General features: G+C 43.7%; 1 protein-coding gene across 1 annotated transcript in view; it reads right to left on the reverse strand.

The window, feature by feature from the left end:
• The window catches only part of PDE11A (phosphodiesterase 11A), a 163,192-nt gene that overhangs the window by 22,464 nt on the left and 112,752 nt on the right, over positions 1-27,976 (reverse strand). The window contains exons 13-15 of the mRNA XM_035112278.3: positions 18,682-18,791; positions 9,478-9,568; positions 4,905-5,005 (exon numbers count right to left, since the gene is read on the reverse strand). Coding sequence (XP_034968169.3) covers positions 4,905-5,005; positions 9,478-9,568; positions 18,682-18,791 — 302 coding nt within the window. The remainder of the gene's footprint in view (positions 1-4,904; positions 5,006-9,477; positions 9,569-18,681; positions 18,792-27,976) is intronic.

Here is a 27,976-nt window from a genome sequence, read left to right on the forward strand (position 1 = left end):
GGCAAATGAAAGGAGACAAAAGAACAATATGTGGTTTTAAAAAAAATTATTGAACTTTCTGTTTATTTAATATAGTCTGCTAATGAAGACTCAAGTAATATTTTTTCCCCTTGCACATTTTGCTTTGTACATCCTATCAAAAGTTCATCCTGTTCATTTCTCTCATGCAGATTCATGGCATGATGGTCTTAACAGCCCCTCTGGGAATGAGCACGGCAGTGATGACAATTTTAACAGCCCAGACTAGCTGGGCACATAGGCTTTAAATCAATCTTATCCATAGCTGTTCCCATGCAACGCCGCATTGCGTCAGCGCTGCACAAGGTGTTTTTGAGAGTGGCTCCTTGTTTTATTTAACTAAAAAGAAGAAGGCTGCAACTTAAAACACATTCTTTACAAGTACCACATTTGAAAATCCAGTTTCCATCATTGTTCAGCATCCCTTGAGCAATGTGTAACAAATTAAAAGAGTAAATAATATCTTCAGCTGCGATCAAAACATGACCTTCCTGCACCAATCTTAAACAACTCATTCTTTTACATCATAAAGGTAAGGCAGGTTTCACAAGCAGCATTAGCTTTAGCTAGGGGTGTGGCAGAACACTTGATGCCTTTATAGCACCTTTCTTGCGCCTGAATCTCAAAGAAACGAATGAAGAAAACCATAATCAAAGGGGGATTTTAGTATTGCAGCAGCTGGACTCCTGAATTAGATTGCACCACTCACCGCTGGCCACATCCAGATTTATTCATTTCAACCAGGTAGGTAGCCGTGTTGGTCTGGATCGAAGTAAAATAAAAAAATTCCTTCAGTAGCACCTTAAAGACCAACTAAGTTTTTATTTTGGTATGAGCTTTCGTGTGCATGCACACTTCTTCAGATACAGTGAAATGGAAGTTTCCAGGCACTTATGTAGAGAAGGGGTGGGGAGGGGTGGGGATGGGGATGGGGAGGGGGGATCACTCAGAAGGGTGGTGGAAATGGGTGATTGACTGACTGATAGCTGTTGATGACCGCAAACGACTGCAAATGGTTTTGCATGAAAAAGCAAGGGTTGAGATGGCTGAAGATCGCTTATCATGTATAATGTGATAAGAACCCGATATCTCTGTTCAAACCAGGTCCCTCCATGGTTTTGAGCTTGGTGATAAGTTGCAATTCAGCAACTTCTCTTTCCAGTCTATTTCTGAAATTCTTTTGTAGTAAGACAGCTACTTTGAGATCTTGTATAGAATGTCCTGGGAGATTGAAGTGTTCTCCTACTGGTTTTTCTGTCTTCTGGTTCCTGATGTCAGATTTATGTCCATTTATCCTTTGGCGTAGGGTTTGGCCTGTTTGTCCAATATAGAGAGCTGAAGGGCACTGTTGGCATTTGATGGCATACACAATGTTAGAGGATGAGCAATTAAATAGTCCTGAGATGGTATGTTGGATGTTGTTGGGGCCAGTAATTACTGGCCCCAACAACATCCAACATACCATCTCAGGACTATTTAATTGCTCATCCTCTAACATTGTGTATGCCATCAAATGCCAACAGTGCCCTTCAGCTCTCTATATTGGACAAACAGGCCAAACCCTACGCCAAAGGATAAATGGACATAAATCTGACATCAGGAACCAGAAGACAGAAAAACCAGTAGGAGAACACTTCAATCTCCCAGGACATTCTATACAAGATCTCAAAGTAGCTGTCTTACTACAAAAGAATTTCAGAAATAGACTGGAAAGAGAAGTTGCTGAATTGCAACTTATCACCAAGCTCAAAACCATGGAGGGACCTGGTTTGAACAGAGATATCGGGTTCTTATCACATTATACATGATAAGCGATCTTCAGCCATCTCAACCCTTGCTTTTTCATGCAAAACCATTTGCAGTCGTTTGCGGTCATCTACAGCTATCAGTCAGTCAATCACCCATTTCCACCACCCTTCTGAGTGATCCCCCCTCCCCATCCCCATCCCCACCCCTCCCCACCCCTTCTCTACATAAGTGCCTGGAAACTTCCATTTCACTGTATCTGAAGAAGTGTGCATGCACACGAAAGCTCATACCAAAATAAAAACTTAGTTGGTCTTTAAGGTGCTACTGAAGGAATTTTTTTATTTCATTTCAACCATTTATATACTGCTCGACACCTTAGTCTCCAAGCAGTAAGGTTAAAAAGATACACTAAAGATAAAATCAGTTAAAATGAAACTTGCTTTAAAATGCTTGCTGAAATTAATAATAATAATAATAATAATAATAATCTCTTCACTAGGTGCTGGACGTTCAACAGATCATCCTGCTTCCCACAGCGAGTGACCACCAAGCAGATGCCTCTGGAAAGCCCACAAGCAGGGTTTGTAAGGAAATTACCCTTTGCCACTGTCGGCTCTCTAGGAGCTGATAATCAGTGCCACGGCATCTCTGAATCAGTGTTAGAAACTCAGATCTATTAAGCTCGGCACCAAACAGCTCCTTGAACCAGGGTTACAGTCACCAAAATGGAATGCCTAGCTGCCATTTTTGGGCCAGGCAGCTCAAAAGTCGCATTTTTCAATACAGTGGTACCTCTACTTACAAATGACTCGACTTACGAATGAAGCTCCGTCCGCCATCTTGGATGCTGCTTAGATAGGATTTTTTTCTACTTACGAATTTTTAAATAGGGTTGCTTCGACTTACAAATTTTTTCTCCCAATGCATTCCTATGGGATTCGACTTACAAATTTTTTAGACTTACGAATGTGTGTTCGGAATGCATTAAATTCGTAAGTAGAGGTACCACTGTACCACTTTTTGGTTCCTGAAATTCATTCCAATTTTGCAGATAAAATATAATGGATAGAATTCTACAGGATGTGTTGCTAGTGTGTGCAAACAGTCAAGATCCAAGGATCCTCAGGGAACGCACCTCCAGGTGGTGGAGAAGTCAGGTGCCATCCTGGCACCTGGGCACCTTCACTTGGTCGCAAGTGACCAACAGCCAGGTGCAAAATGCACCTGCCGAATTTTCGAACGCTGCACTGAATATGGGGGATTCGTTTAGCTGACGTGCCTAATAGCTTACCGATAGACCTGTCCTTGAATTTGTCGAGTGCCCCCCTTTTAAAGTCATCTAAACTTGTGGCCATCACTAAGCCTGATTTACACCACGTGAACGTCACCTTGCAGCATAGCTGCCAAGTCTCCCGTATTCCCCGGGAAACCCCCGTTTTTTCAGCTGTCCCCAGCCGAAAAAACAGATTTTTTTGTTTTTCCCCGGTTTATTCTGGCGCGGTGGCCATTTTGGAACTGGGCGGAGCATGCTCAGAAACGACTTTTGATGCTGCTTTGCCCAGTTCCAAAATGGCTGCAGTGCGACTTCTGGTGTGGCGGCCATTTTGGAACAGGGCAGAGCAGCATCAAAAGTCGCTTCTGAGCATGCTCCGCCCAGTTCCAAAATGGCGGCAGCGCTACTTCCGGTCTGCTACTTCCAGTCCAGTCCCTTATTTCTCAGGTCGGAACTTGGCAGGTATGCCTTGCAGCCCCCAGCTACAAGTTCTGTTTCTTTTCCTGTGTCTTTTAACAACATGCACGGCAGGCCGAAATTCAGCAGCTAAACATTTTCTCAGCAAGGAGATACTGTACTGGGAAAAGCTTCACCCAGGTCCAGTATCAGTATGTAACATCTTTAACAGCCGCTGAGGCTGTGGTACTCCACTGCTGACACCTGTCCTTACATTTTTCTGCTGGCAGGCAGGCCTCTCTAATCGGTGCCAGATACCAACCCTTTGCATTCCCCACAATGCCCCTCACACAGCATGGTGCTGCCTTGAGCTGATTTAGCTTCTGCCATTTTTCCTGCTACCAATGCCCTCAGAACTGAAACTACCAAATACAAGAGCACCGCCACCCCCCCAACCAAAAAAAACCAGCCACAACTGAATCTGTTAACTGTTATCTGTTGAAAAAGTAGGTGTCAGGAGATATGCAAGTTCTGTGGTATTTGATCTGTGATGGCAGTTTCACCCATACATTGCACAAGGGGCATGTAGGTCTTGCCCCCAAAGCAACATTCCTATTAAGGGTACTTTCTGATAGGATTCCTTTGTTGTCTACCTACAGGAGCATAAGACTAAATCCATTTATTCCAATGAGTCTACTCCAAGCATGACTAATGTTGAGTATCACCCAATTTTATGTTTGGACAAAATCACATCCAGTGAGACCACCCAGTCTTCTGATCTAGGGATGCGACTCTGTTCAAACACATTGGCCAATATCCAACCTGAGTCACACCTGCAGTGCAACCAAGTTTACTTATACCCATTTATTTTAGTGGGTCTACTCTGCCTATGACATAGCTGGATATTACCCACTGATGCCAATCTACAAATTCAGATTAAAAAATCCTGTGGGATTGGTTCCATTCTTAAGAGTAGACCCACTGAAATCAATGGGGCTTAAATTGAGTAAAGGTTAACTTGAGTCCCCATTTATTTCAGTGGGTACACTTTAAACATGTGTTACAGCTTTTATAAAGCTGTGCAACTTCATTACAAAGATGGGAAATTACAAGCTTAGAAGATCCCCATTTAAAAAGGAAAAAAAAACAAACCCACATGAAAAAGAGAAAGAAGAAAAGCTAGGTCCTTCCAATGCAATTCTTCCACAAACAATGAAGTGGTTTTGTTTTAACTTTATAAATGAAAGTTTATTGTACATTTAAAAAACAAAAAGCAGTTGCACATAACATACTGAAAACTTTCAGAAGACTAAAATTCACAAGCGCTAGAGTAAATACCTCAAATGATAATTAAATAGTAACTGCTAGTAATATGTGCCACATGCCCTCACTGGTATTTAAAAGGTCGTTAGGGACTGTAGCTCTTTCGGATTTCCATTTGTCAAATTCAGAAAATGCCAATACCTACTCAAAATAGAGAGTGAGGTCTGTTGCCAATATTGACTTCTTCAGAAGCTGCATAAGGTCACTGTAATCCTTGGAGGACAAGTTAGCAAAGATGTTGTGACCCTATAATGAAAGAGATAGCAAAGCTAAATAGCTTAGAATCAATAGACTGTTTTGAAAGGTTTTCCAATAGCTCTGCAATGTGTGTCATTATTACAGCAAATCTCTCTTTTTATTATGCATACTGGTATCATGACAAAAATATTTTCATCGGCCACTTCAATTAAGATCTTTCTGCCAGACTGAAATTATGAGCAATTAAAAAAAAGGATTATGCACATAAATGTAATATATGTAACTGATGAACGACATACCTCTTTTTTTTTCTTTTTGCAAATGCCTTTGAAACTATACTTTAGAGAGGTCTACAGGCGACAACAGATTGCTGTTAGGCCCAATGCTAAAGATGTGTAAAGGTAAAGGTACCCCTGACCATTAGGCCCAGCCGCGGATGACTCGGGGGTTGTGGAGCTCATCTCGCTTTACTGGCCGAAGGAGCCGGTGTTTGTCTGCAGACAGCTTCTGGGTCATGTGGCCAGCATGACTAAGCCACTTCTGGCGAACCAGAGCAGCGCACTGAAACGCCGTTTACCTTCCCGCCAGAGCGGTACCTATTTATCTACTTGCGTTTGACATGCTTTCGAACTGCTAGGTGGGCAGGAGCAGGGACCGAACAACGGGAGCTCACCCCGTTGTGGGGATTCGAACTGCCGACCTTCTGATTGGCAAGCCCAAGAGGCTCAGTGGTTTAGACCACAGTGCCACCTGCGTCCCAGATGTGTACATGGACATAATTTCCAGTGGTTTCAGTGGATCTTAGTTTTCCCTCTTAAGTATGCTAGGAATTACACTGCACTTCTATTTCTAGCAAAATAAGGTTATTCTTCCCATTTCTGAGGTATATGTGTACTTCTCTTTGCAGGCTTGCAGTTTATGTGTGAAAAGAACAGCCCAGAAATAAACTTCTGGCTCAGCTTACCTATATAAAGAAACTACTTGTGATTAAGAGCCCTAGCTTGCCAATTCAGGGAACATTGTGGGAAAGTTAGCACTACTTCAATGGGCTACCAAGTATATGGAGAAACCGGGGCTCTTGAAACCAAAGACAATGTCACCCCCCCCCCCCCCCCGGGGAAAGGTGACACTGAGCACAAGGAAACCTGAAATCAAGGCACACATTGCTTTCTCACCCAGTTCTTTCTGCAAAACGAATGTAAATGCACATGGGGAGTATTACTGTTTATTTTTTAATCTTTTTAGGATGGACCTGCTTGCTATTGCCAGGGTGTCCTGTGATTTACCAGGAAAGGCAGAATGGTCAAACACTGGCTGAGTTCGCACATATTTCTAAGCCACAGTTAACGTTAACCATAGCTAGTAAACCACAGTTAATGCTGGCACACCTGGCAGATGATCACTTAAATATTGGTTTATTCCATCCCTCCAATAGAGGAAACACAACCCAGAAGAACCACTCCTCATTTGTGGATTTTGGGCAGTGATGGTGGCTACTTAACCAATGTCAAGGAGGAGATCAGGGTTGGGACATAACATTAAGCTATGGTTAATGTAAGTGGCAGAAAAATGATTGTGAAATGCTATTTTTCTGGACAATGCATTTGATGCTAATACTACCCTGTTTAGGGAAGTTTTTAATGTTTGATTTCTGTATTTTAATGTTTTGTTGGAAGCCGCCCAGAGTGGCTGGGGGAACCCAGCCAGATGGGCGGGGTATAAATAATAAATTATTATTATTATTATTATTATTATTATTATTATTATTATTATAATATTACATACTCTCTTTTTTAATGGATGCACAGGGGTGAGCTACACCAAAATTCAGTACAGAGAAATATACATGTCTGATAAGATCTGTACGGATCTTACAAATATCCCACTGTTGAGTGCAATCCATTGTGCGGCAACTCAAGACAGGGCCTTCTCTGTGGTGGCGTCCCAGTTGTACAATTCCCTTCCTCAGAGGTGTAACAGTAAGCTCAAAGTTCTGGGAATTGTGGTTTACCCATTACAGAGCTACAATTCTCAGCACACTTAACGAACTACAGTTTCCAAGATTCTTTGGAGGAAATCACATGTTTTAAATGTAAGTATGTATGTGAGCTTCATTTGCTCTTTGTACTGGTTGGGGGAGGTTGATTTGTTAAGGCCAGCTGTAATGGATGGGATGCCTCTCATTTTTATAATATCGTTTGATTTCAACTTGGTTTTAAATTGTTATATCGCTTTAATTTAATTTAATTTAATTTAATTTGCTTTAGCTTTAACGTACAGGTGTTTATGTTTGTAAGCCACCCAGGGGCAATATTTGATGAACGGTGGTTAAAAAAAGAATAAATAAATGCATTATTTATGCAAAGTACATTAAGCACCCAAACAGATCAATCCTGGGCATGTTTACTCAGAATTAGGTCCCACTGTGTTTAATGGAGCTTGATCCAAGATAAGCATGTATATAGGATTATAGCCTTAGTAATTGTGAGTTAGAGTAAGACAAGATGCTTTTTTTGTTTGCATATGCTTACTATTATCAAGATCAGGTTTTCAACATATTTGGATTTGGCAAGAAGCAGTGTTAACTGAAGCAAATAGAAAAAGCAAGAGAACATAAGAGCTAGGAACCAGAATAAAATTACCGTAAGAATTTGGCACATTTTAATGAGGGTGAAAGAGGAGAGTGCAAAATATGGTCTGAAGCTCAACATCAAAAAAACTAAGATCATGGCCACTGGTCCCATCATCTCCTGGCAAATAGAAGGGGAAGAAATGGAGGCAGTGAGAGATTTTACTTTCTTGGGTTCCGTGATCACTGCAGATGGTGACAGCAGTCATGAAATTAGAAGACGCCTGCTTCTTGGGAGAAAAGGAATGACAAACCTAGACAGCATCTTAAAAGGCAGAGACATCACCTTGCCAACAAAGGTCTGTATAGTTAAAGCTATGGTTTTCCCAGTAGTGATGTATGGAAGTGAGAGCTGGACCATCAAGAAGGCTGATCGCTTAAGAATTGATGCTTTTGAATTATGGTGCTGGAGGAGACTCTTGAGAGTCCCATGGACTGCAAGAAGATCAAACCTATCCATTCTGAAGGAAATCAGCCCTGAGTGCTCACTGGAAGGACAGATCCTGAAGCTGAGGCTCCAATACTTTGGCCACCTCATGAGAAGACACCCTGGAAAAGACCCTGATGTTGGGAAAGATTGAGGGCACTAGGAGAAGGGGACGACAGAGGACGAGATGGTTGGACAGTGTTCTCGAAGCTACGAACATGAGTTTGACCAAACTGCGGGAGGCAGTGGAAGACAGGAGTGCCTGGCGTGCTCTGGTCCATGGGGTCACGAAGAGTTGGATGCAACTAAACGACAAAACAATAACAACAACGAAGGCCTGTACAAACGTACCATGCTTCTCACCCTCACCAGACTCAACAGGGAGACCTCATACTGTGTCAGAAAATGTTTCTAAGCCTCCAAATCTCAAGAGTGGTTCAGTGGCCAATGCAGAAGGGCAGGCTCTCAACAGAAAGAAGGAACTTGGAACTCCCAATATATTTATAGAACATTTGGGGCATGACTCTTTGGATCAAGACCAAGGGTATATAAATATTGGAGCCACTCAAAAGTTATGGCCATCAGAAACAGCTGCTAAGTACAAGCATTAATTATTTCATGCTTGGGTGCGGTGGGGAAAGCTTACAAAGAGAAACCACATCATTACCAACCTTTCTTTATATAAAGCCAACTGATAGTTTAATCTGTAAAACCAACTAGTAAAATGTATATGAGATTGCATCATCCTTAACATTTCTTTGCTGGCCTTAGCAGAAAAACCATTCACACGGAATTTTATTTTATTTTTACAGTGTCATCTTTAAAAGCCTGCTTAGTGCTGATGAAAGAGGATGTTAGAGAGGAAAAACCTATCAACAGTTTACCACACACACACCACACCACATCATACACACACCAATAGTTTTGTGCTTTTTGACTTGACGGGCTTATTTACTATGAATACTAAGAAGGCTGTAGAAAGATTGTATCATAAACTTAATGCATTAATCAAGATAGAGGCAATGTTAGTCTATATTCTGGGGGGGGGGTGTATTTATGATGCAAAACATTTCCTAGACTACTGTGGTTCTGACAGTGTAAACAAAAGTCAGAAACTTTTCAATCACTTTCCAGGCTGTTTGGATTTGTTGAACTTTTTTGACACAGGGAGCCAATGTTATATATTTAACAGTTTTATAGCCCACTTTCCAGGCAATGAAGCAGCTTACAAACTATGCATAAACATAAATAGAATATAATTTAAAATTACACATGCCTTCCCACAAAACCCAATGACATATGTATCAAAGGAATCTGGAGTTGAACTCAGGATCCCTTTTCTACCAGTTTGTAAAGAAAGGGACAAGTAATAGATGCACTGAACTGATAAAAGAAAAGCAGGTTCATTTTAGATACTTATATTTACATAAGGAGAAGACTTTCGGCATTCTGCTGGCTTTGTACCTCACTCTGAAGAATCATGACAGCGTGGTTAAAATGATGGTGCTCCAGAGTAGCAGAAGTCCCGTAGAGCTGAGCCAAGGCAGATCCAATCCTGGGGGGAAAAATGCAACACACTGATTCTTTCCACATATCATCTAGTCCAAACCCTGGCTCAGTGCAGGATTGGCAACTACAGCATCACTGGCTGATGGTTACTGAACTTCTGCCAAAATACCGTGTTTCTCATATTTTAAGGCATCCCCAAAAAATAAGCCATGACAGGATTTCTAAGGGTTGGTGAAAAATAAGACATACCCCGAAAATAAGCCATGTCGTGTAGCCCCGACCGAGCGAGAGGCGAAGGCGCGGGACCCAGCAGGAGCTCCCTGCCTGCTTCCCCGAGCCGTCGCGCATCGGGGGACAGAGCCGAAGATCGGCGGGCGCTCCTTGCTGGGCTTGACAAGCCCGGCAAACAGCGCCCGCCGATCTTCGGACCTGTGCTGTGTGACAGGCAGGGGTGGGGGGAAGCGGAGATCGTTCTCCGCTCTCCCCCCACCCCCGCCTGTCACCATAGATCGGCGGGCGCTCCTTGCTGGGCTTGACAAGCCCGGCAAACAGCGCCCGCCGATCTTCGGACCTGTCCTGTGTGACAGGCGGGGGTGGGGGGGGAAGCGGAGATCGTTCTCCGCTCTCCCCCCACCCCCGCCTGTCACCAAAGATCGGCGGGCGCTGTTTGCCGGGCTTGACAAGCCCGGCAAACAGCGCCCGCCGATCTTCGGACCTGTCCTGTGTGACAGGCGGGGGTGGGGGGGAAGCGGAGATCGTTCTCCGCTCTCCCCCCACCCCCGCCTGTCACCAAAGATCGGCGGGCGCTCCTTGCTGGGCTTGACAAGCCCGGCAAACAGCGCCCGCCGACCTGTGCTGTGTGACAGGCGGGGGTGGGGGGGAAGCGGAGATCGTTCTCCGCTCTCCGCCCACCCCCGCCTGTCACCGAAGATCGGCGGGCGCTGTTTGCTGGGCTTGACAAGCCCGGCAAACAGCGCCCGCCGATCTTCGGACCTGTCCTGTGTGACAGGCGGGGGTGGGGGGGAAGCGGAGATCGTTCTCCGCTCTCCCCCCACCCCCGCCTGTCACCAAAGATCGGCGGGCGCTGTTTGCTGGGCTTGACAAGCCCGGCAAACAGCGCCCGCCGATCTTCGGCCCTGTGCTGTGTGACAGGCGGGGGTGGGGGAGAAGCGGAGATCGTTCTCCGCTCTCCCCCCATCCCCGCCTGTCACCGAAGATCGGCGGGCGCTCCTAGCTGGGCTTGACAAGCCCGGCAAACAGCGCCCGCCGACCTGTGCTGTGTGACAGGCGGGGGTGGGGGGGAAGCGGAGATCGTTCTCCGCTCTCCCCCCACCCCCGCCTGTCACCGAAGATCGGCGGGCGCTGTTTGCTGGGCTTGACAAGCCCGGCAAACAGCGCCCGCCGATCTTCGGACCTGTCCTGTGTGACAGGCGGGGGTGGGGGGGAAGCGGAGATCGTGCTCCGCTCTCCCCCACCCCCGCCTGTCACCAAAGATCGGCGGGCGCTCCTTGCTGGGCTTGACAAGCCCGGCAAACAGCGCCCGCCGACCTGTGCTGTGTGACAGGCGGGGGTGGGGGGGAAGCGGAGATCGTTCTCCGCTCTCCGCCCACCCCCGCCTGTCACCGAAGATCGGCGGGCGCTGTTTGCTGGGCTTGACAAGCCCGGCAAACAGCGCCCGCCGATCTTCGGACCTGTCCTGTGTGACAGGCGGGGGTGGGGGGGAAGCGGAGATCGTGCTCCGCTCTCCCCCCATCCCCGCCTGTCACCGAAGATCGGCGGGCGCTCCTAGCTGGGCTTGACAAGCCCGGCAAACAGCGCCCGCCGACCTGTGCAGTGTGACAGGCGGGGGTGGGGGGGAGCGGAGATCGTTCTCCGCTCTCCCCCCACCCCCGCCTGTCACCGAAGATCGGCGGGCGCTGTTTGCTGGGCTTGACAAGCCCGGCAAACAGCGCCTGCCGATCTTCGGACCTGTCCTGTGTGACAGGCGGGGGTGGGGGGAAGCGGAGATCGTTCTCCGCTCTCCCCCCACCCCCGCCTGTCACCGAAGATCGGCGGGCGCTGTTTGCTGGGCTTGACAAGCCCGGCAAACAGCGCCCGCCGATCTTCGGACCTGTCCTGTGTGACAGGCGGGGGTGGGGGGGAAGCGGAGATCGTGCTCCGCTCTCCCCCCATCCCCGCCTGTCACCGAAGATCGGCGGGCGCTCCTAGCTGGGCTTGACAAGCCCGGCAAACAGCGCCCGCCGACCTGTGCAGTGTGACAGGCGGGGGTGGGGGGGAGCGGAGATCGTTCTCCGCTCTCCCCCCATCCCCGCCTGTCACCGAAGATCGGCGGGCGCTCCTAGCTGGGCTTGACAAGCCCGGCAAACAGCGCCCGCCGACCTGTGCTGTGTGACAGGCGGGGGTGGGGGGGAAGCGGAGATCGTTCTCCGCTCTCCGCCCACCCCCGCCTGTCACCGAAGATCGGCGGGCGCTGTTTGCTGGGCTTGACAAGCCCGGCAAACAGCGCCCGCGTGCACTTTATTAAAAAATAAGACATCCCTCAAAAATAAGCCATGTCGTGTTTTTTTGAAGAAAAAATTAATATAAGACATGACTTATAATATGAGAAACACGGTACCTGCAGCAAAGGAGAGAAATGCTACTCTGTTTTACCACTCATGAATTCCTCTTTCCAAAAACCCCAGCCATGCTATAGCGAACGGTGAGAGAAGAGGGCACCTCAGCTGCTCCATGGTTTAAATTTCCCACAGCCACCACCCCTACCGGCACTGACTGGACAGTGGGGCCGCCCCTGGCCAGCGCCAACACGAGGGAAGCGTCAATCTCTGCCCCCTGCCGGATCTCTGCAGGGCCGCCGGATGCCTGGCCACGACGCTGCCCACCTGAAAAGGTGACCAGACTTCATACCAGGTTGTGTTTTGCTACAGGGGCAGTCAGCTAGACACTATGTCCATTTTAAACCACTGTGCTGATCACCACCATCTTATCCAAAGTTAGCAGACAACAGCAAGGCCTGTTAGCCCAATCTAGGATCATGTACCTGTACTGAAAATGTTGGAATATAGGCTACAACTCTGATCTTTTGGTGAATGCTCCTCAGACCAGTGGTTTTAAGGAGGAGCAAATACCCAGAGTCCTACACTTTGAAGGGGTGGGGCAAAATCTTGTAGAAAACCCTGCTTGACTCCTTTCCTACAGTCAGCCTGCCTTGTCTTTAACTCAGCAACATTGCAAGTCCCTGCCTACAAAAACACAAACCTAAGCCAGATACCGTGTTTCTCATATTATAAGACACGTCTTATATTTATTTTTTCCTCAAAAAACACACTATGGCTTATTTTCAAGGGATGTCTTATTTTTTTCCTCCTCCTCCTGCCGTGGCCGGCATTGCTGCTGTGCTTATCACTATGTCTTATTTTCGGGGTATGGCTTATATTCCTTGAATGCTTAAAAATCCTGCTATGGCTTATTTTATGGGTATGCCTTAAAATATGAGAAACAGGGTACATCTGTTCAGCAGTACACCAGAACTGCCAAGCCATTTTTATACACTTGCTCAGTTCACTTAGGACATGAGGAGGTGTCAGCCGCCATTTTGTTTCAGTAAGAGAGGAAAGGAAAAGATCATCACAATTTCACAGGTATTGTCTCACAGTGAAATCTCTTCAGAGTGGGAAAATATTGTTCTTCAGTCTTTTCTGCTGACTCTGACGAGAAGATAATGGAGGTGGCACCAGAAAATAACTCAGCTGTTTAACAGAATATCTGCTTAAGACAGGGAAATGGTTGAAGCTCTTCTCCCCTGCCTCTTCAAATGCAAACCTCCTTGCCCAAAGAAAACTGCAGGCCACAATCCTATACACACTTGTCTGAGAATCTTCCTTCATATAGTAGGACTTTTGAGAAAGCATGCATGGGATTGCACAATTTCCCCCCTCTCTTCTGATCAGTGGTTTTATGAAAGAATTTCTCTACACAGCAGCAAAAGAAGGATTTGCATCACATCAACCCCCTTCTTTTTTCTTTAGCCAATCAAGATGGCACCATATCAATAGCATTCAGGATCAACAAAGAGAAAAGCTAAGGCAGTAAGAGAATCAGAGACAGGCAAGCAATGAAGGGTTTTAGAGAAATACAGTGGTGCCTTGCTAGACGAAATTAATTCGTTCCACGGGTCTTTTCTTATAGCGAAAAATTCGTCTAGCGAATCCCATAGGAATGCACTGAATATTTTTTTAATTGAATTTCAATGCATTCCTATGGGAAACCGCGATTCGCTAGACGACTTTTTTCGTAAAACGCATTCGTCTAGCGAAAAATCATTTCGTTAAGCGGAAATTTCGTTAAGCAGGGCATTCGTTAAGCGAGGCACCACTGTACACTGTTGTTGCACAAAAGAAATTGGGGGGGACAGGGGGACGGGACCAGTCCCTGACTCACAAGAACAATATGCAGACACTGGGCTGCCTCATCACTGTGTCACAAGTGTTACCCCAATTTGTGTAGTATTAGCATTATTCTCACTGTACCTGTTGCATCTAGTGATAGGCCATTTTAAAAGTTGAAATTGATTTTTTAAAATACACCTGCGCTCTTCTGTGTTCCAAAAACATCTAGTAGGGTTAGCTCTGGTTTCAGCTGAACGTAAGATTGGAAAAGACTTGGATTACAATTACAGTGATTTGATTGAGGGCCCTGCTCCTAGGAAGCCTCAAAAGAGTTCATTTCATTTAAAAGGGTAGTAGACAATTGGCTCTTAAATGATTAATCACTATACTCTCATTTATCAGTGAACTGGCTATCACCAATTCACCATATGTGCCTCCTACCATATCATCTTACCATTTTCTTTTGTGAGGCAGGGGGTTGCATTTGTTTACATAAGAGCATCACATATGGAGCTAATGGCTTGTTTCTTTTTTATTTATGATTTATAGTCATGTTCTTACAGTGTTGTGTTGATGTACTGCCTGAAGTGATATTCTCCACTCCAGTTACAATTAAAAATTGACCACAATAAACATATTATGATACATTTATCCATACTTTCATTGCAGTTTCTTGTATAGAATTAAGTGACATGTTATTATGCCTTACTTGCTTTCAATCCTTTAAGGGGCCTCAAATGACTCTCTTGCCCACGACCCCCCAAAATCCTAGGGTCACCTCGGAATGACTTTCCTAAGGTAGCTCCTGTTTGATATACAATAGAAATGCTCTATTGGACCACAGGTGCTTTATACTGTATACTCTTATTATAATAAATGAAGTTTTCTACATAAAGGAGAGGTGTGTACATATATGGCACATATATTAAAAGATGCACAAAATATACAGTCATAAATCATATATATCCATGCACTCTTTTAGGGTAGATGCAGCAATTACCTTTGTTTTGTGTAAATATACTATTAATAACATGTAAGCAAAATTTGCAAGGGGCGGCTAGACATACAAAAAGTCTAGTGCCAATTACAACTTCATTCTTAATGTAACCAGCAGCATGTAATATCAAACATGCTACAGTGAAGAAGAAAATAGAATGGCTGGAAAATGTAACACCATCAGCACCATGTATATCTGTTCAAAAGTAACTCACACTGAATTCAATGGGGCTTACTCCCAGGCAAGCAAGTACAGGACTGCAGCCTAACAGTGCAATCGCAATTGCACGCATACTTTGAAATAGAGATGGGGGAATATTTGGTTTGTTGCATTTTAATGCAAACCTATTTAATTCAAAATAAAAAAAATTCCTTCCAGCAGCACCTTAAAGACCAACTAAGCTTTTATTTTGGTATGAGCTTTCGTGTGCATGCACACAAAAGCTCATACCAAAATAAAAACTTAGTTGGTCTTTAAGGTGCTGCTGGAAGGATTTTTTTTATTTTGTTTTGACTACGTCAGACCAACATGGCTACCTACCTGTAACTAGAACTATTTAATTCACACTTCCTGAAGCAATGCACAAAGTGAAAAACAGCTTTCTATTGAAATTCACATGTCTACAAATTTTGCAGTGCATAAACAAAAGTGCATCATATTAAGGAAAATTGCTTGCAAAATGTGTTTATTTTATTAGTGAAAATTGTATAGAAATAGATTAATGCATGCCAGCATTTCACTTCTGGGTGCAGCGTTAAGTGAAAAGATGGGGTTTGTCGTGGTGTGTGTGTGTGTGTGTGTGTATTTAAGAAATGAGTATAAGAGATTATGCTAGGAAGGAATGGGGGGTAAGGAGTCTCCTAGGAGCTTATACTATAAAGCTGCCCCATTCTGATATTTAATCACCATGGGGCAGCTGTATTGGGTTGGGTTGGGTTGGGGTGGGGTAGAATGACCAGGAATAATCATCCCCCAGAGAAAACCATGCTGGGATGTATTAACAGAGCAATTTCGGGGAGCTGTGATGCTGTTTTCAATCACATGCCTCTTGATCTTTCATCACACTGAACCATGACACTTAAAAATAATGTTAAACTTGATTTTAGGAATGAGCGTATGACAATAAATTGTGGAAGTTACAAGTCCTACAGCTGAAGCACTTGACGTGCTATGTCATGATGTGCCTTTTGTTTAAACTCTGCAGAAATTTCCACAGTATTATAGGAAGACTGTAAGATCTCTAGACAAGCACAAGGGACAGCAAACAACGAACAATAGCCATTGATTGATGGATTGGTTTCCTCTTTAAGATACCTTTCTTCTTTTCTTTTGAAAAAGCAAATTGTGCATCATCCCCACAGAAAAACGGGACAGGCTAAACAGGGTTTTGTTTTGCTTTTTAAAGCCAAGTTGTCTGCGCAATGATTTATTAATCTATAATCTACCAGGGCATCTTGACAATTCAAAGGCCAGTTCACATGCAACTTTCTCCTTCATGTAGAAACACAAGCATGTACATCTTCACATACCATATATTCCGGCGTATAAGACGACCCCCAACTTTTCCAGTTAAAATATAGAGTTTGGGATATACCCGCCGTATAATAAATACAACCTGGCGTATAAGACAACCCCGACTTTTGAGAAGGTTTTCCTGGGTTAAAAAGTAGTCTTATACGCAGGAATATACAGTATTTTTTCTAGGCTCCATCCACTTATGAAAAGGCCCTTAAGCCCGGCCGTGGGGTTGCCATATTTAGAACAGCACAAAAGAGGACACATTTGCCTACTTCTTCATTTAACTATGGATCACTATGATGACTCTACCCATTAAATAAGAGGAAAAAGAAGACATATGGCAACCCTAACTAGTTGCATTTAAACTAGCATTTCACTGCTGAGTAACAGGACTGGGGCAAGACTTTTGCGGCCTGAGAAAGAGAATCAAATTGTGCCCCCCAAATCAATGCACACCGTACCCAAGTGTCATCCCACAAGCACCTCTTCCTCTCCCTGGCAGTAAAAGCTGATCTCTGTTCTTGAAAGCAATGCTGTACCGTATGAGAGGGACAGAAACCTCTTGGAATATTGATGCGCTGAACTTCTTTCACTGAAAGCTTCAGGTTGTATATATGGGTAAATAAACCATGTATCATAATGGCACTACGGTAGTTAAATGTCAAGACCTCTGGAATCACTTGCTCTGCTCAGCAGAGACTGGGGGGGCCTGTAATGGTATACTGAATACAGTGGTACCTTGGTTCTCAAATGGCTTAGTTGTCGAACAAGTTGGCTCCCGAACGCCGCAAACCCGAAAATAAGTGTCCGATGCGGCTTCCAATTGAGTGCAGGAAGCTCCTGCAGCCAACTGGAAGCTGTGCCAGAAGGGTTAAATTCTGAGTTGGATCTTAATTGTTTTATTAAACCATTACTGTAGTTGTCCTGTATCTTTAAATGTTGTTTGCTTCCATGATTAGAATGAGAGACACCTGGAGTCAGGATTGGGTTTACTAGACCTTGGGTTTCCTAGTACAGGTAGCAGTGGTTACATAGGCTTATGAGCACTGCTCCTTAGAAGTTCACTTTGTTCGTTGCTGAGGTATGCATTTGTTTTGTTTAATTTAATGGAATTTATTCAATTTTATCATGTTTGTTTTGTAAATAATTTTGGTCATCAGGACTCATGTTCATGCAGGTTCTCGTCCCTGACATTATTATTTTTTTGTAGTTAATGCTGAGGAAGATTAAGTCGAAACAGTGTTATTATCCGCATCACTGTCCTTACGATCACCTTGGCACCAGTTCACGTGTATCGACGTGCATCGACAGGCATTTCAAAGACTGCATTGCCAGATGAACATTATTTCAGTTACTATTAAGAGACTATAGTACTTGCTTTGTTTATAGAGATTATGATGTTAGGAACCTTATTCTAAATAATACATTGTGGTTTTGCACCATGCTTTGTTGTCATGCTTGATGAATTTATGAATTTATGCCTTTATCATTCATTGGTCTACGTGTTGCCTCTTTTCTCACACTTACCCGAGCAATTGATAGGTAATACCAGCCACCCTTTCCCAACATGTGGTGCCCTCTACATGTTGGCAAACTACAACTCTGGTCTTGCTGGAGTGAAGTGTCTGGCCTGCCATTGAGCTGGGGTGTGGGCAGCTGATTCAGCTCCAAGTGATCCACCGCTTTGAGCTCACTGCCCTGCAAAATGGACTGTGGAGGACATAACGAAGAACCTTCTGACCCATAAACTGGAGTAAGAGCTACAGAGATATTACAAATAAGAGGCATCTCCCCCTGCCTTTTGCAGTAATGTGCTCATATCAGCCCAGAAGGACCCCGTTTCTGAAAGCACCTGTTTCTGTTTTGAATGCAATCAGTTATGTTTCTTTTAATATTGCCTGAAAATCCGCATAGCTGCAAAACAGAACCAAGAAAGACAGATGGGGAATTTTTCTAACGCTCTCCATTATGTAAATGCATGTGGTATTCCAAGAGCGGAACAACCAAATTCTGTGCCATGGTTTTATACAAAGCAGAAATTTACATGGAGCAAGCCAAATCAACAGCATGGTGCCAAAGTGATTTAAAGTTGTTGGGGGGGGGGAAGAATAGGAAATTATTTGGGTGAATCGTCTCTCTTAAAAGCAAGCATAAAAATACTTTGCTGTGAAAGGAAACTCAAAATCAAGGCTTTCTTCTGCATTCCTCTTCTAATACATGTAAGGAAAACAAAGAATTGAGAATGAAGTAACATACTTTGCTTGAAAGGCGTTGTTGGTTCCTCTGTGGTCAAGGTCATGGCACAAACATCCTACAATCAACGCTAAAATTTCAATTTCTGTCAGAATCTCCTGAAATCCTGCTGTCTGAAAACAGGGAAAACAATATTGATGGTGTCAGTAACTTCAGTCATCCATGATGCTGCTAAAAATTAAAACTGGTACATAATAATAATAATAATAATAATAATAATAATAATAATAATAATAATAATAAATTTTATGTGTACCCCGCCCTCCCCAGCCAAGACCGGGCTCAGGGCGGCTAACACCAGATATAAAACGATTAATTAAAATACAGCTTCGAAACAAGATTAAATACAACATTAAAATGCAGCCTCATTTCAATAGAAATTCAAATCAAAAGCTGTTTGGGGAAGAAAATGTCAAATCTTCACCAGGCCAACTATCCAGACTGGTCCTACATGGGCCAAAAAAGCCAGGGAAGTCCCCAAATACGAGTTCCATCACAGAAGGAAAAAGGAAAGGGGGAGGCGGTCAAGTTGGTTCCAGGCCAAATGCCAGCCAAATGCCAGGTGGAACAACTCTGTCTTACAGGCCCTGCGGAAAGAAATCAGATCCCACAAGGCCCTGGTCTCATGAGACAGAGTGTTCCACCAGGCCGGAGCCAGTGTTGAAAAGGCCCTGGCTCTGGTTGAGGCTAATCTGATTTCCTTAGGGCCCAGGACCTCTAGGGTATTGCTATTTATGGACCTTAAGGTCCTCCGCGGGGCATACTGGGAGAGGCGGTCCCGTAGGTATGAGGGTCCTAGGTGGCCTAGTAGGAAAACGTACAGAGAATGACTTCTTCATTTCTTATATTATTTTAGACCCCCTTTCAGAGTTAAAACCTTTACAATGTAATTAAAATAAAACACATAAAATACGAAACAATTCATAAAAATAAAAATAGTAAAACTGAACAAGCATTCAGACAAATATTCAAGGTTCAGCCACCCACATGGAGCTAATTCTTAGAAGACCCTCGGTATTCTCAGTGAAAGGATAATTTGATTGAATCTGGGAATTGGCTTAGGAAGCAGGGCAAAACTTCCCCACTTCAAAACTGTTTGGATACCCTTCATGACATATATAAACAAAACTAGTCAGCAAAAACAACATTCATTTTCCCATTGTAAATTTTTGAGGTGCTTAACACAGGGCAGTTTTCTAAAATGATACTACTTTATCATTTTAGAAAACAAGCAAGCACATTGATGAACTTGAATTGCAACACTTTCTTTTTCTTGGACAAACAAGTTTGTTTTGATTTATTTATTTGCTAATTTAAATTGTCTACAGCTCTTTATCCGACGATCACAGGGCCGTTCGCAACACAAATATTGTAGTCTGCATACTTTTGTGCAGTTGTTCTGTTCTGGAAAAAGTAATCTAAATGTAAGATTTATCATAATTTCCATAAGAAAAAGAAAGCTAGAATAAGTGGGCTTTTAAAACCTGTTTTAAAAAACTCGTATCTATATCTATATATATCAAAAGACAAAGAGTGCCACAGAAGTGGAACCACCACCGAGAAGGCCCTTTCTCTCTCTCGAATGCTTCCCTGTTACACCCAATTTACTGTTCTGAGCTTTGGAACCCATGAATGTGGATTCACAGTGCAAATAAAGCACCAGCCTTGCCTTTGCCAGTAATATACTTGCTCATACATCACAACATTGCCAAAGTGCAATTTAAAAAAATAATAAATGCCTCAATTTCATCAGACACTGTGCTATTCTGATGACATTGTAACCAGGAAGCCAGTTGGCCAAATTTACCACTTGGTCTCGCATCAGTAACTGGGCCATGGAGCAGGAAGCTTTCCATCTAGTGTGGTCATGTATTACACAGATATCAAGTTAAGAACGCCATAAGGGAAACAGTAAAGGAAGGGAAGCAGAATTAGCCATCTTCTATGCAGTATTTTGTTACTGCAATCCCCTTGCTGAGCCTGTATAAGTCTTCTTTTATTTTTATTTTCTAATTTATACCACACCCATTTGGCTGGTTCTCCCCAACCACTCTTATACGAGGCTTCACTATGCAGAGATAGCTGGGCATGGGATCAAGAAGGAACCATGGGCTGCCGGTACACGGGGCAAGTGTTGTGCCGCCCTAGTGGACTGCACAGCTGGGGTGAGGGTGCACGCGGAGGGCGAACTGAGCCTGCCTCCAACAGGCTCCTTGCCCAACACCTCCACCCACCTGCCCACTAGACCAACCCATCTGCCGCCATGCCTCAGCCATAGCTGCCAGGTTTCCCTTTTCTCGTGAGGAAGCCTATTCAGCATAAGGGAATTTCCCTTAAAAAAAGGGAGAACTTGGCAGCTATGGCCTCAGCTGCCAGGGCTCCATGCCTGTCGTGGGGGTGCCTGATTGCGCCCTCTCACAAATGTGTGCCTGGGGCCACGGCCCCCCTGGCTCCCCCTCCGATTGTCCTCAGTGCCCCATTCTATCCAACACACGGAACAGCATGTTTCTTCTCTACAGCTCTAGATATTGGGACTATGCCACATCTTTCGGTGCTAGTTTCCCCCAGTTAAACTATGTTAACTATGTACTTTTTTGAATTGTGGTGCTGGAGGAGACTCTTGATAATCCCATGGACTGCAAGAAGATCAAACCTATCCATTCCGAAGGAAATGAGCCCTGAGTGCTCACTGGAAGGACAGATCCTGAAGCTGAGGCTCCAATACTTTGGCCACCTCATGAGAAGAGAAGACTCCCTGGAAAAGACCCTGATGTTGGGAAAGATTGAGGGCACAAGGAGAAGGGGACGACAGAGGACGAGATGGTTGGGCAGTGTTCTAGAAGCTACGAACATGAGTCTGACCAAACTGCGGGAGGTAGTGGAAGACAAGAGTGTCTGGCGTGCTCTGGTCCATGGGGTCACAAAGAGTCAGACACGACTAAAGGACTAAACAACAAACTATGTACATTATCCTGAGCTCCTTGGACAAAGGGTATGTTAAAAATATAATAATGAATAAGTAGTGCTGACCTACTTTGCTAAATTGGGGGAACATAACAGGTACGCTTGCAGAGCCAGCATAATGCAGCAAGCTATTGCAATATAATTTGACCCCCCCCTTTTTAAATCACCCTAATCCTTACTATCCTAAGCTCTATGTGCCACGAAATCAGCTCATACGATCAGGCTATAATTTATTAATTTTTGCTTTCAGTACAGCTTTTATTTGTAAAATAAATAAATTTGTGTGCAAACTGGACATTCCGTGTCATAATTAAAGGAGGACATTGGCTAAAAGCAGAGACAACTCTTAAAGAATAAAGTCAGCTGTAGTTGATCAAAAAATAAATCTTGTAATAAAGTAGGTTAAAATTATTACAAAATCATCATTTTCAGTGTATGCTGTGGGGGGGGGGCAGGAAAAATATCTGCTTAGTAAGGCACTAGACAAGAGATTATGTTTCCCTTTCCTTTAAAAACTGAAACATGTAAAGCAAAATTCACAGTACAAGATGATAGGAGAGCAGAATTTATTTTCGCCAAAAAATAAATGACCTTAACTCACAAGTGCCTGAGTCTAAAGTGAGTTATGGAGGTCATTTTTTTCATGTGAGGAAATTAATTGCATCATACCTGGCCTGCTTTTATGTGCGTTGTTGTTAGCACACTGCATTTATGTATAATTATTTGCTATATTTATGAGTTGTGGAAAGAAAAATAAAATGTTGAAGAGTATCTGAAGAAATATGACTGTAAAACAAAACAAAAAATATTGGGCTGATCTTGAGGTTGATCCTACAGTCAAAATTCCTTACTCAAACGAGTAGTCTCATTACAATCAATGAAAGCAGTCATGGGAGTTAAAATGATGGATGTGTAGGTTGCAGCACCAGGTCTGCAGCTCTCAAAGGCCAAGCCATACTGGGGTAACAGTATAAATCATGGAACGTATAAAAGGACTGCAGAGCTGTGAAGTTATTTTAAAACTTTAATGCTGCATTGCATAGCAAGACTCCCTGATGGGATGCGATGAAAACACTCACAGCCATACACAGCTTAGGTTAAAACTGTGTTTTTGAAAACTGTGCGTTCCTCTTCACTCTTTGTAAAATAATTTAGTGGTTCCCCCACTTTGGGTGCTAGAAAAGTATTAATAGTTCAGTTGATGCCATGTAACAGACTGGACAAGTCCACGTGGTATAAGTTGCCACAAATTTAGCTTTGATAGCAGCAAACCATTGTGAACATTAAGGGTAACGTGCATGGGGAATTGAACCTCTTTCTCCCAATCAACATGGCTTGGTTATCCAAACCTAGGCAGCCCAGCACCATAAACCTAAACTAATTGCCAGCATTTGAAGGAAGCCACCATTCTACGTAGTAGTCGGATCAGAGCCTCACAGCGAGGAGGAAGAGGAGGAAGTTAAGCCAGGGATGAGAAACCTGTAGCATTCTAGATGTCCCAACAGCCTCAGACTCTGGCTTCTGCCAACCTAGCAGTTCGAAGGCATATCAGTACAAGTAGATAAATAGGTTCCACTGCAGCGGGAAGGTAAGCAGCGTTTCTGTGCGCTCTGGCTTCCGTCATGGTCCTCCATGCACCAATAGCAGTTTAGTCATGTTGGCCACATGACCTGGAAAGCTGTCTGTGGTCAAACGCCGGCCCCCTCAGCCTGAATGGAGAGATGAGTGCCGCAACCCCATAGTCGCCTTTGACTGGACTTAACCGGACAGAGGTCATTTACCTTTTACCTTTACTGCAAAACATGGACATGCAGAATGCACTAATTAAAAATTTAAAAGCAACAATGAATTATTAAAACCCTAGGCCATGAGAAATAAGTTCTCATGATGGTACTCTGATTTTTCTTTCTTCAATCTAGTAACCTCCAATATAACCTGGAATTCCAGGCTCAGTGACATATCTACAAGAGTCTTTGGAGTACAAACTTAAGTGATTCCATAGCAGTCCTACCAGAGCAGAAATTTGGTATATACATCATATAGATAAATACAAAATCAGTAGTGATGGCTTTACATTTATCCCTTGATCACAAGGTCTGCTGATCATTATTACCATTTAATCTTTGATTTACATGCTGCATATATGTTCAGTTTCCAAAACTTGGAAAAAAATATTGGAATCAATTGTAACTTTGTATAGTAAAGGTAAAGGCAAGGGGACCCCTGGCCGTTAGGTTCAGTCGCAGACGACTCTGGGGTTGCAGCGCTCATCTCGCTTTACTGGCCGAGGGAGCCAGCGTACAGCTTCCGGGTCATGTGGCCAGCATGACTAAGCTGCTTCTGGCGAACCAGAGCGCACGGAAACGGCGTTTACCTTCCCGCCGGAGCGGTACCTATTTATCTACTTGCACTTTGCTGTGCTTTCGAACTGCTAGGTTGGCAGGAGCAGGGATCGAACAAGCTCACCCCGTTGCGGGGATTCGAACTGCCGACCTTCTGATCAGCAAGCCCTAGGCTCTGTGGTGTACAGAGTTAGACTAGATGACCCTCCTGGTCTTTCCAAGCAACACAATCTTTTATTTCTATAATATATCTTACTGAAAACAGTTTTCTATAAACGCTAAGACTTGGGGGTGCATTCAGACTTGGGGGTCTTTTGCGTTAGTTTTCCTGGTTATAATGCTAGTGCTTCTGTCCTGGTTTCTAATGTTCTTTTTATACTGCATTACCTGTTGTGTTATGGAACTGTGGCTTTGAGATCTAAGTATCTCAAAGTCACACAAAATTTCATTTACACCAGTGGTCATGATGTGACACAACAGCAGACCTCTTCGGACATGTCACCACCTTTTGTGTGCAGGTGTGCTTCACTTTCCCCTCGATTCCCCCATGAAACAGCAGGAAATAACATTATGCCAGAATACCACCCCAAATTACATCATGTGAGTGTGGGCGCAATTACGCTGCAAAACTCCCACGATTTTCCAGGTTAACAGGGTTGCAAATATTTATTTTCTGGAAGCAATTAACCTGGAAATGAGTGCAAAACATCAGCTAGATTCCACTAGATTTCCAGGAGGGACATTTATGCTGCGTGAAAGATCACATCAAAAACCCAAAAATTATCAGGGAAGGAAGCTTGGAGGAAACAGAATAAAGTGCTGTCTGAGCGGAGCCTAGGTTAGGTGCCCAGTATCATGTAATGTACTTAGTAGGAAGTAGGAAGAAGTATTAGTAGGAGGAAGTATTAATTCATTAAAAATAAACCCACATTCTTTTCTCCCCTGCTATCTATTATTCATTATCCTTCTGTCTCTCTGAACTTGACCACACCGACATCCCGAGCATCATTCTTAAACATGTAAGATCCAAATTTAAAAATATATAAATACATAAAAACCAAATAACATGTCAGTGTGTTTACTGTAATAGCCAGTAATAAAAGTGCTGAACTGCAGCTCTTCAGCATAACCTCATTGACAGTATTATTATAAAATCTAAGATAATAATATACTCCCCCCCCCACATTACCAGTAAGTTGTATAAGATTATTACATTCCATAAGGAGCTATGTAATCCTTAGGAAGAAAAATGAGCGGAATGACAAAATATGCACTTATATTTCAAGGTGTCTTTACTTAAAAGTGTCTATTGTTCTGGAGTTTACTTACATCATTACCACCCGTAGGAACAATGTTAATGGAATGGCCATTTATGAGTACAAACTGCAAAGGGAAAAGTGATTCTTCTAGAACAACATTATACGATGTGCGTATCAGTCACATAGAAATTTATCCTTTGGCCTTTTACATTTGGTCGTGTACTTTTAAACTTAATGGTACTGTCAGAAATCTGATGCATGAGTAACTAAACATTCTGTTCAATTTAGGTTATTTTAACAGCAAACAATCAAATTGCTAGTCTTTACATTCAGGCTTTCAAAAGATTGATAATAGTCGCATGTAGTGGAATGTGGCAGGATCTGTTCCTCCCCTATGCACATTCATTAGAACATCAATAGAGGCTCTCCATGTGTACGGTTGTACAGTGGTACCTCTGGTTGCGAACGGGATCCGTTCCAGAGCCCCGTTCGCAACATGAGCAGTACGCAACCCGCGTCTGCGCTTCTGCGCATGATGTCATTCGTCGCTTCTGCGCATGCGTGAACCGCTGAACCCAGAAGTAACCCATTCCGTTACTTCCGGGTTGAGCACGTTCGTAACCCATGTTGTACGCAACCCACAGCATTCGTATCCAGAGGTATGACTGTACATGGGGGGGGGGTTAGGGTTGAAGGGCTCTACAGATATTTCAATAAACATACATAAGTAGGGGGAGTGGATCCTTCCATTGAATTCTGGCCCCACCAGCAGCTAAGGTCATTATCCCATTCTGAACACTTGAAAAAGCTTAGGTAGCATTAGAATGAATAATTCCGAACCCTTCTGGACAACATAATATTAGTCTCAATTTCACTTTTTAACATATCTTCAACTCTAAATGCTGAATAGCCAGAAGTGCAACTGTGCTAAGTCTGTTGAGAGAAAACACCAGGCCCATGCAGAGCTTTTTCTGAGGACTAGGGTGGGAGTCTTTTTAGAATAAAGTTATAAACTAGAAGAAAAAAAGAGACGCTGCCAGTCCCTGGTGGGGGGCCTGTGTTCGGCTTAGCCCTCCGAAGCCCTGGGCTAAACCGAAACCGTTCTTAAACTGAGGCACGCTTTCCCTAATGAGGGCTCCCACCGCTAATGCCCTTCCACTGTTCAGCTTCTGTTCTTAGACCGAGGTAAAGTGTGCAAACCGGGACACTACTTCCAGTTTTGCGGAGTCGTAAACTGAATAGTTCGTACACAGGGCTGTTCTTAAACCGAGGTACCACTGTAGTGACATTCCAACAAAATCTTTTTAAGGCCTAATTCATACAACCACTTGCAACTGCACAGGGACTTTTAGTGAACTTTAGGCAACCATCTCATGACAGGGATGGGTGTGTAATCCATTTTTATGAATGGGGTCATCATGCAACCTACAAAGGTAAGAGAAGGAAGGGTTGTTGCATAGCAAGCAATTCCTAATAACAGATTCCCCATGACTCTCTGCTAATGGGGGGGGGGGTAGTGCCTTGTTGTAGAGAAGAAAAGGTCACGTGAATTTGCTCTAAGAGTTGACACATAAGTAGTGCAGGCTGAGATGTGGGAAATAGTTGTGTGGGAAATGGCTCACATTTGGCAGTGTTTTGACAATTAGCTGTGCAGATATTCACAGATCCACTGCCAACAGATAGACGTTTTAACCCTATCAAAGCAAAACAACAAAAACAAAGACCTGACACTTTTCCAAACAAATGCAATTCCATTTGATCCTGCTGTTTGGTAGTTATTCAATCCAGATGAAAAGAAGCTGTTTCATCAAACGATAAAACATGCTGTCGTACCTCACCAGCTCCAGAAAGAAACCTAAAACAATTCTGGCCTTTGAGCTCCACCTAGCGGAAGTCTTGCATTGAGCAAAAGCGGCAGCAAAAATGTGAAAGCATTCATCAGAACAGTTATCAAGCAGGATGGCTTTGATTTTTATGTAGCAATTTTAGCAACGAAATATAAAAATGAAAACCTTCAAATAATTTATCTAGGTTGTCAAACATGATGATGGATCAGCTTAAAGTGCACAGATGAGCAGACTGAGGGCACCATGATCTAAGTTCAGATACGTATGTGTGCGTTTTATTAAATGTGGAAGTCTAAGGGGATGTGGGGAATCGACAGCTGGGAAGGACCCCCAACCCCAAACTTATTCAGTGATGAGGCCTCATATTGTCAAGGTACCCCTGCTGGCAATTTGTCTACATTTTTTTTAAAAAAATACAACAGTGAAGGTATGTGATCAGCACCTTGCATAAATGTGATGTGAAAATAATAATTCTCAGTGTCTTGGTTAAATTTTCTTATGCTTTCCCCAAAGCCAAAGGAAATCGTTCGCTTGTCTTCATGAAGCTGGTTGTAAACACTTGCCACCGCATACTCCCTTGTCCTCCCATCATATCCTTGAACTCCTGAACCTAGCAGCTCCTTTTAACCAGTTCAACCCAGGTTTCCCTCCTTCGTCACCTCTTTCCTTCACCTGAAATGTCCAGTTTACCTGTATCCTTTAATGGTCCCCCCACCCAATAATATAAAGGCTCCTGTTGGCAGCAGCAGCTTACCAGTTAAAGATTCCAGTTTCGGATAAACTGGAATGCTCACTTTACTATTCCCACTTAAGTTTCATTGCCAGCTGCCTGGTCCCTCCTTACAATCTCTCACCATGTACTTGATTAGCATCTCAGTGCTCTTTG

Source organism: Zootoca vivipara, chromosome 1, assembly GCF_965207765.1.
Source record: "Zootoca vivipara chromosome 1, rZooViv2.hap1.1, whole genome shotgun sequence".
Taxonomy (NCBI): domain Eukaryota; kingdom Metazoa; phylum Chordata; class Lepidosauria; order Squamata; family Lacertidae; genus Zootoca; species Zootoca vivipara.